This window comes from Hyalella azteca, unplaced genomic scaffold, assembly GCF_000764305.2.
Source record: "Hyalella azteca isolate HAZT.00-mixed unplaced genomic scaffold, Hazt_2.0.2 contig3704, whole genome shotgun sequence".
Lineage (NCBI taxonomy): Eukaryota > Metazoa > Arthropoda > Malacostraca > Amphipoda > Hyalellidae > Hyalella > Hyalella azteca.
This window is the reverse complement of record NW_025933945.1, coordinates 220,418-236,862: the sequence shown is the minus strand read 5'-3', so window position 1 is coordinate 236,862 and position 16,445 is coordinate 220,418. Positions and strand designations below refer to the sequence as shown.

The window sequence follows — 16,445 nt, the reverse complement described above, 5'->3', positions numbered from 1 at the left end:
TAAGATCGCGCCCTGAGGGTGTGATTGCTATTGGTCAGAAGTTAAATACCTTGGCCACCCACCACACGAGTCGATCTGGCATCGTGAAAACTCGATCTTTGCTCAAATTTATCTCAGTACAAAAAAATTTTTCATGGCTTCATGAACTTAAAAAAATTGTCTAACTGCATAGAGACCCAATAGCCTTAATCATGCTTAAGGAGTGGTAGGAGATCCAAAGTTATTGAGTGGTCACCAGAAATAAGCAATGCATTTGGTAAACTTGGAACTGCTTAACAAATGGAACAGGATCTTGAACTTGCTTATCCTGATAACCGGGAAGAAAACCTCCAAAATAAGAATTATGGGTTGATGTCTCTGGGTATGGTGCACGTGCAAATCTTGTACAACTTTCGACTTTTCGACCATTCCTATTTGATGCATCATTTTCTTTGCATACCGATCATCAGCCACTTATTCATTTGCTTACATGAAGACAATATGTTTTCATTAACCAGGACAGTTGAGAAGCTGTTGACATTGTTTACGTGCAGGGCCACCTCAACTTGGATGCTGATGCATTGTCACGTATTGGCGTGAACAATTTTGACATTGTTTATTGTTACGTGCCAGACCACTTCAACTCGGATGCCAATGCATTGTCACGTCACGTATTAGCTCAGCTCATTCCCTCTACTGGCACCCAGGACTCTTGAACCACATCTCCGGGACCGATGCTAGATGGTCAACCTGTGGAAGGGAGAAAAGGTTCGCAGTTAGTGAGCTTATTGCTAATTCTAACAGAGTCAAATTGAGATGTGAACTTACCTAAGTTTGATGTTGAACTGCGTCATGAGCTGGAATTGCTGGAAGATAAAGTACTAACTAATTCTGATTAGCATAAGGTTATTCTTCACAGTAACTCTCGTTAAGAAACAAGGCTTATGCGGCATTCACGTCAGTTGCCATGACTTGACGTGTTAATGTCTGCCAGCGCATTGTCGAGTGTTCTGTGTTCTTTTGGCGGGATGATCCAGTTATTGATCAATGAGCCAATTATCCTTATACTTTTCATTTGGAACTTGTGAGTGGCAAATATTTTAACCCTCTTGTATAGATGAATGGGTGCTATTTACCAAATGATAATGTGTGTTGTTATATGCTAAGTTGACTCGGAGCAATCCTTGCTGAGAAGCCGTGTGCTGCTAACTCTGATATTGAATCTGATGATGTTGTCATATAAGCGTTTTTAACTGTCGAAAATTTGCATAACATATGCAACCACTACATAAGTTCATTATACTACAGGTGCGAATCTTGATAAGTAATCAAGAAATGTGTGCTGTTTTTGGCAGCGGTGCTGTGATAAGCCTTGTGTCCATGTCAGCTCAAGAGATGATTCGTGGGTCACTTGGGTAAATGAGAATCTGCGTGAGATCGAGGATTGCAGGCAAATTGCCACCAATAACTCGAATTGTTGGCTTGGGTTTCACCATAGGCATACACCAAATGTTCAATAAGCATGAAGGTGCTTATAAACGGGGCTAGTATCAGCTGTAAGTATTAGCAGCGAGTTTTCACACTCCTGTTTTACCGGCTGAAAGCCTATACGCGAGGATGTTTCGTAAACAGCTGCCAGGTGCCAGTGCGTCGTTGGTAGCCGTCAAGTGGGGGGATTGTGCATGGTGCCGATGGAATATGGAACGTAACGGTAATGACGAGTTTGAGGAGGCGTTTGATGAAGCAGTTGGTTGCCTAGTTGCCACTCTTGCTGAAGTGAAAAACTTTGTAGATCAGCGTAGACTGTGGGTGAGAGATCTAATAAGGTCTCATTTAAGTTTCAAAGCACTACTTTCTCAATTAGTATTTGTTGGACTATTCACTTTTGGGGTATGGTTATGATCAGTTCAATATCATATGACGACCTCTAGACTTTCTCAGAACCGTCGTCGTTGAGACAAGACATAGTTCATAACATTAGAAACACTCGCCCCACAAGCAGAATACAGAGCGGCAGTATCTGCCAAAGCGCTATTGCGTACTGCCATGCCCATGCTAGACGCCAGACGGCACTATAACAACCTGACCCAAACGTGAGCCATGAGCTTGAAGGTTTAAGGTTTTACACCAAGGCGGTGCTGGCTGGAAAGACGGACAAACTGCGTAAAATTAGGAATAGGAGTGTGTCAAAATTTTCAAGTAATGTGGTACAAACTCGATCGAAAAGGCATGTATTAGACTTACCCAATGTATCGACATGTCCGCTAAACACGGCAAGAAAGCTCCATTTCCTCTGACAGAAGGAAAAACTCCTAAAGTCGCCCTTAACCTTATATAATTTTCTAAGATTTATTAACTTTCAAATATGAATATTGATGTCCATCATTTGTGATCTTAGGCTTGGAAAATACCCTAACTTGTATTGATGGTCAGATCTCTTTCAGCTGGTCTGGAGGTGACAATTTATTATTTGTGCAATTCACCCGGGGAATGTGGAAAAGATGTTGTGTTGCTCGTGCATTCATGCACATATTTGTGTTTATTGAAAGCATTCATTCTAAATGTTGCTTTTGATTTTAGATTTTTCAAGGGAAGCAAGTAATATTTGTCACTTTTTGGCACTACTTCAAGAAAAAAGTACTTCAAGAAAAAAGTAAAGGTACTTGTAACTTCAATATTTTCATCGGCATGAGTGCTTAGTTAATGGGGTTGTAGCGGGAAGCTACTACATCTTAACACTTTGACTTTGAGGTCTCTGCCAACGGGCCCTACGGTTTGTGGAAGATTGAAACGAATATAGAGACCAAGTCAGGCTAATATTTACTCAAGAGATTCGTATAAATTACTTGAAGACGCAAAATACAATTACAATTGAAAGGTACAGATGACAAATTACGCTATTACCACAATGATCGGCACAACAATGGGTATAATGAAGTCGCTCTCTACTAGAGACAGACTACATCCGAAGACAGTTCGGTTAGGACATTTGTCTCTACAGTCGTCTTTCGAGGAGTACGGCGGCTTCGAACCTAGTACACAAACGAGGCCGATATCTGGCCCGTTACAGGGTGGCATGTTGCTGTGAAGCTTATGTTCCTCTGCAGCTCAATCCTTTCGATTTTTGTCCCCATAATTTTTGTCAAGTCACCAACTTTAAAGCATTAATTCATTTTTCTTCTAATTTGTTACAGCTGCACTATGGTGGTGGCAATTATTTTCAACCCATATACATAGTTTTTAGTTGCAATTGCTAATTTTCGAAGCGAATTACCTTTGTAAATTTGCTAATGTCCCTAATAAACTCCGAAAAAATTCCGGAACAATTTTCAGATTCGTCGTCGAATTTAACAAAATGAGATCTCATAATTTCCATAACATAATTTACATGTTCTGAATATTATTTAACGTATTTCAACTTATCACTCCAGAATTTCAAGCATGGAACCAATTTAAGTGAATCGATTATTACGTTTCAATGTTTTAATAAATTTATTCGTTTCTTGAAACATCTGTAACTTCATTTTTTAGAATAAATTTTGATCGGAGTTTTTCAGTGCAAAATTTTTTAGATCTTTGTTTTACTGCAATTCTTCGCCATGAAGATTAACAAGGATTCCTGGCTGATGAAGCTTCATTTCTTCTTCTACTTTGGAGGTAAGTAAACGAGGACTTGGGTGTATGTGGTATAACACACACATCCTTCTCATTTTTTTTTCAAAAGAAGCTGTCTAATTTGCATGCGTTGCTCAAAGATTTCCATGGACAAGAGCACTCATTTTACTTAGCACATCTCAACTTTATAATGAATGATGCGAGCGAGCTTTGACACATAGACAGTCTTTTGCTTCCATACCGTCTAATAAAATTATGAATTACTTTATAGAAAAGAAAAGCAATTTATTGCGGTGTGTCAAGCCTCATCCATAAATTCTAAAAAATAATTAAACGTTTACCAGTATAAATAATATGAATGTGAGCGAACATGGACAATCTTTTGCTTCCATACCAAGTAACAAAATAAATAATTGCTTTAGAAGAGTAAAGTAATCTACTTATGAGTCAAGTCTCATCCATTAATTCAAAAAACAAAATTAGAGTATGAAAGATGTCAAAAATAAATTATACCCCATGAATGCAAACTTTGCGGAGAGCAACGATTTAGAGACATGAACATAGAAGGACGCAGGTCTCACCAATAAATTCGAGACCGTTTTCTACTTTTCTGGGGTTCTTGTTCCTAGTCTTGAAATGTACGACATAAACTCAGACTTTGTAGCCTCAAGTTATGCGTTGACTTCTATTCAAGATACTCAAATCAAATCCCGTTGAATGGCCTACTAAATAGGTTATGGGAGACATGCATTAAATTCTGTGTAAAATGTAAATTTTCTATGATATTTGAACATTTTATTTTACTATGCTTTTAGAGTTTGATGCAAAGCACAAATATAATTTCAGTTCAAGTGTTAGTCTAGCCGCTAGCGCGATTAAATATTGTATCGTGCTTAATATTTCGTCAGGTATGGCACCCGTTGTACCTTTCGGGCTGGTGATAAGTCTTCAGTTGGGCGCCTCTGTCTCCCTGATGGGGACGGTGGGTGCTGTAATCCTAATGATATCAGTAGTAGTGAAGCCCTTCTTCTCCACCTTGGCCGACGCTTTCCCTTTAACCCGCCGACCTCTCTTCGTCGGGATGGTGCTGCTCTGCTGCCTCTCCCTCAGTGGCGTCGCATTCATCCCCCAGTTCACGAAGGCTCCTTGCTACGCCGACGCGTGGATCGTGCAACGAGACATGTTCAACTCGTCGTCGTTCAGCTTTAAATCTGGGAATGTGGCAACTGAAGTATCACTGCCTCAAGGGTTAGAGTTAGCACAAAGTGATCTCTTGCCAAACTATATTGTGAACCAGACTTTCTCAAAGCCTGGATGTGGCGAGAATAGTGTCACAGAACACTTGGGATCATCGAACAAAACTTCATTACCATGGGAAGATCTCTTTATCGTCTTACCAAATAACGGTTAGTTTTACACGGTTATTTATTGTGTCACCTTTAAGCAGCTTATGATTTGCTCAAATTATTTAATTCAACTAGGATGCTAACCAAAATCAATGACAGTCCAAGTGTTAACCAATTTGAATAAACAATTCCTTTTCCCTAAGAATAAACTCGAGCTTAACTAGGATTCAACTTATACGATTATCTTAGGAGGAGCATGGCATGCTCTAAGTCCAAAGTACGCTCGTAATGGGCAACTCCATGCAGTAGCGTAGACATTGATGAGCTTACACCACGTCAACTGGTAAAGTGACAAATAATGGGAAGAATGCGGAGTTCAAAAGTAGCTGGGTTCCGGCCTGCAGGTTCCTGTGAGCTGGAGGCAGGTCGCGACTGCCAGTTTACTTGGACGTCGGCGCTGCTTCAACTGACGCTCGTCAACTCGTCTTCCGACTTCTCCACCTACGCCGTCGCCGCCCCTGGCGATGCCAGCGTCCAATGTGAGCCGTCGGGCTATGCAGGCAGGTACTGTTACTACTGTAGAATGATTTTTGGATGAAATTTTTTTTCTATTATGAGTACATACGTACATAAAATGTGAATATTTCAAGTGAGTGAACAAAAATAAGGAAGGATGAGAGACACTATCTTTCCTTTCAGGAGCGCAATTACATCAGTGACTCTGAAATGAACACAAATTATTTTTACGCCAATATTTATTTGCAGTGAAAAATACGTCTTTGATATTACTTGCACTGGTTATTTGATATACTGCCAGCGTAGCTCGGGGGCTAAGCTGGCAGGCACGACTTATTGAAGACTGTGTGAAATTATATTAATGTTTACGACGAAGTGTGGAAATATTTACAGATTTCACATAAGTCTACGATAACATCATATCAATGAGATACGTACCATTTTCTCAGGTCCAGAATAGAGACATGCGTGATGACTATTGAAAGTTTTATAATATAAGGATGCCTCGATAAATTATATTATTGGGGCAATCATTTGTTTGAGGGAATTGAACGAGTTTCACCCTATACCGTCACTAGTTTACAAATTACAATATGAAATAGGTATGCGATGAGTCATTTCTTTGCGAAATATGAGTCTTTCTTTTGAAACTGAGACTAGACGGCTATTTTTGCATAAACATGTTTTTCGCTATGATGCTTTGATGAATATGCTTTTCATTTCCATATGTAAAACAACCTACAAGATTTGCGCACAAGCAATTTGAGCCTCGCGTGCAGCCTGAAGTGCGTTGGAGGGCAGTGGGCTACGACAGAGTGCGGCGGTAATCCTCTTCGTTCAAGAGCGTTCTGGTTCCTGGTGGTGCTCAATGTCGTGTCCGAAATATCTTACTCGACGTCCAACTCCTTCACCGACGCTATTTCGATGGACAAGCTTGGTGAGCTGCTACTGTTCCGGGAAATTGGCTGCATAACCCTTCACATATCATAGTGAACTTTCGAACAAATACTCATAATTATTTCATTCCTGCTAGCACATCTGTTTCTATGCAGGTAAGGACGGTGACTATGGAAGTCAACGGCTGTGGGGGGTGTTGGGTTGGGGACTTCTAGGTCCACTTGCCAGTTTTCTCGTGGACTGGCACTCGGGGGAAGCACAAACTAAAGATTACACACCAGCATTCATCCTGGTTGCCGTTTTCCTGGGACTTGACGTCATCGTCGCTAGTCGTCTCAAAGTAAGAAGAATAACAAATTTTAAATTTCCTCTTCGCTTGTCCATTGCTGTTCAAAGAAAAATATATATTGGATGAAGTAGGCATTTATTAACCATCAAACTTCAACACTAAACTTAAAGTAATAATGTATTCCGTCAAAGATAGATGCTTGCATTAACAAAAAGATTCGAATCCATCACAGAAATCCTGAATACACACCCTTAATGTTATGTTTTTTTCCCGGAAGTAATGAATTTACTGATTGCCAGGTGCCAGTCCTGAAGGTGGAGGAGGACACAGTGTGGAAAGCCGTCAAGCCCCTCCTGAAGCAGTTTCATTTTTTCGTCTACCTCTTATCTTCACTCATGAGTGGCGTACTAAATGCAGTGCCCAATATCTACTTATTCGCGTGAGTTTCATGCCAAGTAGCTGCTAGTTAGCTTAATTCCAATTAATAAGCAGTCAAGTTTTAGTTTAGTAATAATTATTTAACTAGAATAGTTCGGCAGAAGCCTTTCCTTTATGCAAGTTCGATTGAAGACCAGACAATGTTCTTCATTAATAATATTCTTATTTATCTTCCCAATGAGTCGAATGAAACTCTTTCTGATGTAGGCAAATTTAAAAGTAAGTTACCGAAGGATATCTAGCGATGTGTGGAATATACACAAAATTATAATCAAGCAAGTGAAGAGTTTTGCAAAACTTAACATTTAAATCTAGAAATGACAGTAGTACCAATGAAGGGTTTAGTAACTTTAGTGGATAAAGTCCTAAATCAAAACTTAGAATTACATTGTAAATAATTTCAGCGTCCAGACGTATCCTGTAGTTTGCAAGTTAATAGCTGGAGACTCACTCTTGATAATCGACAGGCGTCAGCTTTCGCTGGTCTTGAAGCGTCGGGGCACCGCATGAAGGCCGGTCCACACGCTCAGTTTTACACAACAATTTGCCTGCGCAGTTCAGAACGTTGTAGATAAAACGTTGCGTGTGGACGGGAAAACAGCGCAGTTTTGAAGCCGGCGCGAAGAATGCACAGTTGCAGCGATATATGAGCTCCACAGCATAGATTTCGTTGAACTGCGCGGAACGCGTAGACGGTAACACAGTTTCCCAATTCAAATTGTGCCGCTTCAATTGGTCTGGCGACAATGGCGGACCTTCGGTAATGTTCTCAGGAATTTCTGCAGGAATTTATTTCTCTATACGAAGTTTTCCTTGCATTTGGCGAGTTAAATCCAAGGACCAGTGTAACAGGTTCAAAAAGGTGGAAGCATATGAGAATTCAATAGAAAGATTCAAATAAATCGATGAAAGCGCAAACAGAGAAACGGTTATACAAAAATTAATAGTTGAGGAGTGTTGTAAATAATTGGGAAAATTAATAAATTGATTCGATCTGGAGCTGGAGAAGATGACAGTTACAAGCCATCTCTCTGGTACTTTGATTTCTTGCATTTCCTAAATGATCCAAGCTTATTTTAATAAGGTACAATGCCAAAATTGACCAAAGTACTGCCTCCTCCATGGCGAGATCGCACATAACTGAGCAAACTACACAGATATGTCGGCACCGTGTGGACGTTCTAAAAATTGCATCGATTTCACTCCGACTTGAGACTGCACAGATAATTCGTTGGGTAAAACTGAGCGTGTGGACCGGCCTACGATGCTAGTGCACGGTTCCTGTGTCGCGCGGGTGATGCACTACAATGACTAAATTATAAGGAAATTGGACAAGACACAAGTCATGGCATGGAAACTTTTTCCGCTACTAATGAAGTGTGCGGATAGAAACCTCCGACCCAGATTCATCCTAGTCCCAGGCACCTTCCACCTGAGCCCAATTTCACGTACTTTGGACAGACAGCATTTGATTTTTTATTGACAAAACCGATTAAATGTAGATAGATTTAGAATGTACAAGAGATCAACTAAATTAGAATTCCAAATATAATGTCAGACTGTCAAAGACGTGAAAGCATTTTATTTAAAAGAAACTTGCTTAGATGATCGAAAGCTAGTGCATATACCGAATAAGAACGAGGGCACCCCTGGGGCCGGATTATAAAAACTTCTCAACTTTTTGTACTTACGCACAAAAAATTACGTGTTGCGTAAGTACATCCGAGTACGCAGCCGTGCACCACCAAAATTGTGCACCAATCCGCCTTGAAAGGAACGCCTAGCAAATTTCCGGATGACCACCAATCAACCACGGATTAAGCCATCCGTCGGTAACCAGCCCATGACATCATCAAGCTTTAAATATTAGGAGCACATGAATCCTGCCGCGCACCGCCAGACGGTCAGTTTTAGCTCACAGCATCTGTCTGGGGTTAGGTTTCAGATTGCATAGTTCTGTTCCAAAATCTATCGTCCTTCAACGAGTGACTTCCGCAGCTTCGTTAAATTACGTAACATTTAGCTCACAGCAGCTGGGGTTAGGTTTCAGATAGCATAGCTCTGTTCCAAAATTTATCGTCCTAAGACGCGTGGCCGTTCAACTGTAGGCTGGTTCGAAACACGGGACAGACACGGACGGCTCGGTGACGGGCATCATAATCACTGTAAAAGTGACAATGGACAGTGCAGATGGCAATTAGATCTGGCAAATGTCGGCCGCTTGATGACTATCCGGCAAATAAGCCTGTACACGAGGACAGTATAATAAGGTGCCGAAATCTTCTCGTTTCGAGTCGTTCCAGCCCGCCAGCAGGGCTCCCAGCGCTGGGTTTTTCCACCCATATCTGGGTTTTTTGGCCGTCACCTGGGTGTCTGGGTGTATTTTTCATTCAAATGGCAAAATCTGGGTTTTTTCGTTAAGTAAGTTATTTTCAGCCAATAATATAATTGAAATATTCTCATTGCCTTAAATTTGATTATGCAGAGTCAAGACACAATGAATGGAGCAACGTACTAACCGTCAGATTGTATAAATTCCCTAGCTGACAGAAGGTACTGGTATTGTACGCGTTTATTACAGTATTGAACGCGTTCATTACCAGTCAAAGCAACGGTTCCCAACTTCTCGTCGCACACTTCGCAGTTCGCAGTACCGCGCTCGCTATTGATAAGTGACAAGTTATAGTTGTGTATATAATTCCATCAGAAGTAAGTAAAATTACAATGTTTTTGATGAAATTTGTTGTCTGGGTTTTTTTTTCCACAAAATCTGCAGAATCTGGGTGTTTTTCAGCAACCATCTAAGTTTTTTTCAAATTATTGGCTGGGAGCCCTGCCCGCCAGTGCGTCGTTAGAAGCCGTCGAGTGAGGTTTGTGAAAATGGATAGTGGGATCACCTTCAACAACTCAGGTCTGTAGTCTACGTCGTTTTTATACTCTTTATTCTAGCCCTTTTAAAATTCAACGTCGGGAACAACTAAACCCTGATTAATAAGGTCTTGTTTCAAAATACTCGTTTCTCTTCATTTTGTTGGAGTAACCAGCATGGCGAACATTCTACATTAATTCATATTTTTGGAATATCTCATAGAACAACTTAATATCGTCTGGACTCGACAATTGAATATCGACACCGCACTGCTGTGTTTGCCTGAGGCGTGTCACCTGCACTGCTGTGAGCGTGTCACGCGCACGAGGCCAGTAGCGTGGACAGTTCAAGCGGCGGATAAACATGCGGCCAGTACTGTCCCCGTCTACAGGCTACGTTGGGCTACGGCGCACTCCGTCCGGGTTGTGTAAAATTTTTCACGTATTAGCAGACGATCCTGTGGGCTGATTAATACAATGGATGTGATCTGTCTTGTGACTGATTGTGTTATAGGCGACGACGTCTTGAGGGAAGGGATCATGATAGTCCATGGCCTATTGTTGGTGGCCTTGACAAGATGACCATCACCAAGAAGATGCAGCTGGCAGTGCCAAAACAGCCTACAATAATTATTTATTTATTATTTTAAATATAATTATTTGGCAAAAGAGAAAGAGCAGAATGTGAAGGCCCAGAAAACCCAGAAGAGGAAGGCTCTGTTGGATGAGCTAGATGAACTGAAGAAGAAGAAAAGGTGTACGGAGGAGGGCATCAAATTAAGGCGCTTGCGCAAGCAGCAGATGAATATGCAGAAGCGATGGAGAGAAAAGGGGATTTGAAAATTATCGCAAAGTTCAACGCCATGAAGCAATCTTTGAAAATAAAGCAACAGGAGCCAGACACTCTTGAACTGAACATTAAAGAAAAAGTTGAGGAAATAGCTGCCCGTTGAATGTTAGGGTAAGAGTTCTGTTCTAACCGTTGAGGCAAGAGGTTCCTTGTGCTAAGCTCCCGTGACAGTAGCCGGCTTCGGCCGACTGCTACGTCATCCTTTCTAGAACTATCTAGTATTTTTCTCGAACTTTGAAAATGCCGTACTGTCCCGCTCCGAGGCGTTGAGCCGACGGATGCCATGGTACGACCAGCTAAAGTGAAGTGTAACTCCTGAAGTTCTGCTCCCCTGAAGTTGCCAAATTCGTTATTTTTGAGTCAAGGTCCGGAGGCCAGATTAAGAACGGTATTACAGATATGCAAATGATTATGACAACTGGAGTTACTCGACGTTGTAATATCCTAGATCGGTGCTAATGATATAAATATGTAGCCAAATAATATCTAACACAAAATCAACTGCAGTTGCTAATTGACAATGATGCTTAAGGCAATAACATGGATAATAATGTTGAGTCAGAGTTAATGAGTAACTCTGCTAAAATTCACTAGGCCAGCAACGTTCCTCGAAAATGAGTTACGGGGGTAACTGAAGGAAATATATATACATGGTCGCTACACATACTTGAGTCGCAGCACGGGAGTGCATTTGGTTGAATTTGGAAGTCTATTCGTTACATTTAGATCGAATTTTATATTAAGTTCCTAAATTGCACAGCACTTGTGTACAGGAGATGGTCTCGTTGTGAACCTCCAGCGTGTGGTTTTGTTAGGTCCTGAAGAGTACGTATAGATGGCATGTGAGGTAGCGCATGAAGTCGTGCTAGTGAGTCCAATGTAGTTAAAATTTTGAAGAAGTCTGCAACCTTCTTTATCACAAGAAAATTTATTAACAACATTAAATTCTTGAAGCAGTCTATAGATTTTTTACAGGGTTTATAATAAGGTTATTGATTTTCGTATTTATTAATAGATAAGATATTTTATTTTTTCGTTGTCCGTTGTGCTTATTATATTTTATGTATGGACGATATCTCCACGGTTTTGTTAGAAGATTGTCCTACCGCAGCGTATTGATAATGACTACTTAGATTCCAAAATTCAAGCAAATTCGTTTCGTATTGAAGGACTTATTATTTTTATTGGTTAAGTTGCTTTAAAAATGTGTTTATTCGTTTTAATTTACAAATCAATAATGTAAAAATATTTACTAATTCCTAAGCAGTGTATTGATAATAACTACTTATATTCCCAAATTCAAGCAAACCCGTTTGGTATTGAAGGACTTATGACTGGTTAAGTTGGGGCGCATGCCGGAGGCCAGCTTAGCCAAACTTCACACTTAGTTCATATTCCTTCCCATAGGTAAGAACGCTAGAGTGCATAACGGCCTATGAAGTCAAGTGCTCAAAGCCATAGCGCCGGATGTCCACAGCCACGAAATAAGCTGGCCAAAAGGAAACATGGCCATACTGCATCTGGCCAAACCTTCTCTGGCCTAACCTCTTCAGGCCTAACCTATACGACCTGCAACCTTTCTCCACCCAAAACAAACCTGAGCGGACCTAACCTAACCTCATTGGCTGCAAGAAGTTAGAAAGGCGGTCTAAATGTGCGGGTAGAGCCAGTCATTGGCTGCAAGAAGGATGTGAGCCGGGACAGCGTGAATAGGTTAAGCCAGAAGAGATTAGGCCGGAGTAGGTATAGCCGGATGGGGACTGCCTGCTTATGAGCGAGCATGCTTTAAGCATTGGCTGAAGACCTACGGCGCTATCATCTTTCGGTAGTGTCACTTGTATGGATTACGGAGTTCAAGCGTAGTCTGCAGCTTCTAGTTCTGAGGCTGAGTAAAGTTAATGCATAGTGAAGCTAGGCTTTGGCTTCAGGGCTTATTAAAGAGTAAAATTGGTGGCCTACGGCTGCGCCTCCGTTAAGTTGAGCGTGTAGGTTTGCGTTTGAGTCAGGCGAGTTCGCAGGCGGGTCCGGAGAAGTGTCGATCCGGTGCACTGGCATCGTCATGCGGTGCCCCGACGCTTCATGACTAGCAAAAGCTGTGGCTCTCATTATCAAGAACGAGTCTCCAGCTATCAACTACCGGACAGGGCAAGACGCTGAAATTATTTTCAGAGTATTTTTAAATTTTCCTTCCGAACTGTATACACAATACCCTTTATTTGTACTACTATCATTTCTAAATTTATATTTTAAGTGTTGCAAAACTCTCCACCTTCTTGATAACGAATATTGTACAGTCGAAACATCGCATTCTATTTAAATTTCTTTTTGTAACTTGCTTTTCAATCTGCCTAAGAAAATTATTAATAAAGAACATCCTCTTGTCTGCAATGAAACTTGCATAATAATTATTTCTAAACTAAATGTAAATGTATTTCAGTATTTGTTAATATTATGTCACCTTTTAGTTGATATTTAGGTTATGTTTAGTTGATGTTTTAGTCGATGTTGACCGTTTCGTAGCACATTTCCATGGAGGTTTGCAAACAATAGAAAATACCCCCACCCACATAATCCAATTGCGGCCATCAAAACGTGTTTCGAGGTTGTCTTCAAGACGTTTTTTTACTCATGGTTGGAATTTGAATAATAACTTTAATCATGGGCCTACGTATGTTTGATATGATTTTTGGTAAGCTGGTTAATTAATATAACAGTTTACAGGAAGAAGTTGCGGCAGGAACTCCTGCCATGAAGTGGGTAAAGCTCATACAAGGGCTGACGTTATTCGTAAGAAGCGCATCTGAGCTCCCCTGCCTACACTACGCCGGTTCGTTTCTCTTTGCACAACTGAAGCAGCATATCACACTGCGAGATGGTTCTCAAAAGAATTACATTTTATTAGCCAATAGATGTATATAAGCACCTCACTAATAATACGTATCATTTGCGAAAGATTCACATAATTGATCGTTAAAACCAGTTTATGGGAATACTTCTAGAAACGGATGAAAAAGCTGCGAATAAATATAATTCATGTGATTTTTTTCCAAATTAATGAAACGATGGAAATAATTAAGCCAAGTAAAGTTGTTGAATATTCTTTATGCCTTGATTCACAGATATGCTGGTTAAGAAATTTGGATCCGAGAGAATAGAATCCTTGATATTCGTTCTCCACGTCCTTCGGTTGGGCCTAATATCTGTAACGAGTAAGTGGGCCCCCCTATGGACCACGATCCTGGTGGAAATCCTGTGCGGCCCGGTGTACGGCTTGGGTTACACGTTGGTCGTCATCAACGCGAAACGCCACTCCCCCGTAGGGCTGTCCACCACCGTCCAGAGTCTCGGTAACATCTGCTACGATGTACTAGGTAATTCATTAGGGGAGCTACAGTAATGTGTCCAAAGTGCCATATAGCGTATACGTGACGTTGCATGTGTACCTCGTTCAGTTCATTGTGATCATGCACCCGTATGTTAAATTTTAAGTTGGGTTTGACTAACGTGTCTCCGTGTTTCCTTACCTTCTTGCTGTATATTTGTTGTGCACAAAATCAATTATAATTATTATATTATCTTGACACAATGCGATAGAAAAATTCAGGATCGTAATAGAATACTATAATTCAGGATCGAGATATCTCCAGCATCGATAACTTATCGTAAGCCTCACATTTCGAGGTTAGTTTGTTCTGATGACGACTGTGTACGACAGCTCCTAGAGGCCGTTCAGAAACCGTGCAATACTTTTTATTTTGTTTATAAATTCAAATCAAAAACTATTTATCCTGTTGAAAACAATTATTTAACGTAATATTAACTGAAAATCTCTTGAGTTTGACGACAGATGTTTCTCGAAGTTCTTAACTCAATGCGACATTGGTTAAATAATTCGTATTAAATCCCAAAATGTATCAAGTGCCACTCGAAAAGCCTGTAGAGAAGGAGATTTTTCATTCAAATATATTCGTAACATCGGTTTCTAATTATGGGTTCTTCAAACAAATTCGATTAGTCGAATATTGGGTCGTTATTTGAAACAAGTTAAATGTTAACATCGGAATAAATTAAGCATGCACTTTTATTGCATTTCAAAAATATTTTGTTTCAGGATACGCTTTGGCATCAGCAATCTCAGGCGTGATGATAGACGCATACGGCAACATCTCCACCTTCGTGGGGTGGGCGGTGGTGGGTGCGGTGGCCTGGCTGCTACATCTTGTCTACACGTGCATGGCTCCGCCACCCGCGGTACGGGTGACTATTGCCGCTTGATTTTTTTATTAATTTAATGTAGAACGTTTGTCTTATATCGAGTTTTCGTCTGGACATCCACTTTAAATTATTAAGTGATGAGCTTCTAATCAAAAAGTCAAAATTGAAGATTTACAAGAAATTTTCACGTAATTTCGATCATTAAGTGTATAATCTATCATTCTTAATCCAGTCTGATGCCATATTTTCTTCTTCAGGTTCAACAGCAAAGAGGCAGCTCAGGCGATGTTTGCGAAGAAACAACTTCATAGACTCGAAGCATCAGGCTGTCCAACTTCCTTACTAAAAATTTTATGCATTTATGATGGATTTCTTAAGATTTTCTATTCATTGTGGAGCACGGATCAATTAAAAAATTATGTTTCTCTGGTTTCGTCCTTCGTTATACAACATCGAAGACTTCAGAATCACATTAATCTTTACTTGAAAAAAATGCAAAAGCAAAAACTATGGCAGGATTTTTTTTAGTAGGCTTATGATGCAAATACCCGTACCCCTGACGCACTGATACGGCGCTCGCCAGCAAAGGTACAATCAGAAGTGGGCTAATTTTCGTTGTCAATGTTAACAACAAACAAACGAACAAACGCGAAGCTAAGCTAAGAAAAACGTGTTAAAAAGTTCGTTAAAAACTAAAAACCACTTCTAGAGCAACGTAAAATAGTCACTGTCGAAATTATTCCCAACGCAAACATAAAAGTTATTACTGACTAAGTGGTAATTTTTTCGATTGACGACATGTAATTGCAATGTTTGATTTGTCGGTCTTATCTTAGATCATGATAATGAATGTTTGTAAAATTTGTAATGGAAATGAAATGGCTTGGTACATTTCCACGATAGTTATCGTGTCGCGATATTACCTCGAAATACATTGTGTTTTCAATGGATTGATCCTGAGACATATAAAAATGGAGGAAAGGACCGTTAGATTTAAAAATTGAAGTGTTGTTTGCTCAGAACATTGTTAAATTGTATGCACAAATAAAAAATTTTCGTTTTCTTTAATTTCAGAACAGTAGTTAGATGTGAATCACATGCTAAGTTTGAGACTTTTCTCAGACGGGACTTTCTTTGATTCGCGTAATTTACGTAGTTTCAAAACCACTTACTGAATTCGGAGTGATTGGGAATCGGATTCAGAGTTACGCGGGATGACGGGAACCGGAAGGAGATTTCTAACATTCTCAAATTACAGGGGTTATTTGGTTACCCGGGTAACGTTTGGATAACCTGAAAACATGGATTATTATTATGAACTACTTATATGTTATATAATGAACTTATTAAATGTTATATGGCGAACTTATTTTGCGAATGAGCATTTGTTTTTTTGTTTGCCAGCTGTTCTGGATCTAATACCATGTATATC

At 40.2% G+C, this 16,445-nt stretch overlaps 1 protein-coding gene across 1 annotated transcript; it reads left to right on the top strand.

The window, feature by feature from the left end:
• The first annotated feature begins 3,427 nt into the window (after positions 1-3,427).
• Positions 3,428-15,438, top strand: LOC108677513 (major facilitator superfamily domain-containing protein 6). Its single transcript, XM_018165738.2, has 10 exons — positions 3,428-3,636; positions 4,503-5,000; positions 5,345-5,504; positions 6,236-6,393; positions 6,509-6,693; positions 6,942-7,081; positions 13,513-13,625; positions 13,918-14,169; positions 14,910-15,049; positions 15,271-15,438. The coding sequence occupies exons 1-10, from the start codon at positions 3,579-3,581 to the stop codon at positions 15,322-15,324; spliced, it is 1,758 nt and encodes a 585-aa protein (XP_018021227.1). The 5' UTR covers positions 3,428-3,578; the 3' UTR covers positions 15,325-15,438.
• The last annotated feature ends 1,007 nt before the right edge of the window (positions 15,439-16,445 follow it).

Coding starts and splice junctions, on each gene's coding strand:
- LOC108677513 (XM_018165738.2), top strand. CDS start 3,579: ATGAAGATTAACAAGGATTCCTGGCTGATGAAGCTTCATTTCTTCTTC. Junction 6,694..6,941: donor TCGTCGCTAGTCGTCTCAAA/GTAAGAAGAATA, acceptor ACTGATTGCCAG/GTGCCAGTCCTGAAGGTGGA. Junction 13,626..13,917: donor CCCCTGCCTACACTACGCCG/GTTCGTTTCTCT, acceptor CTTGATTCACAG/ATATGCTGGTTAAGAAATTT.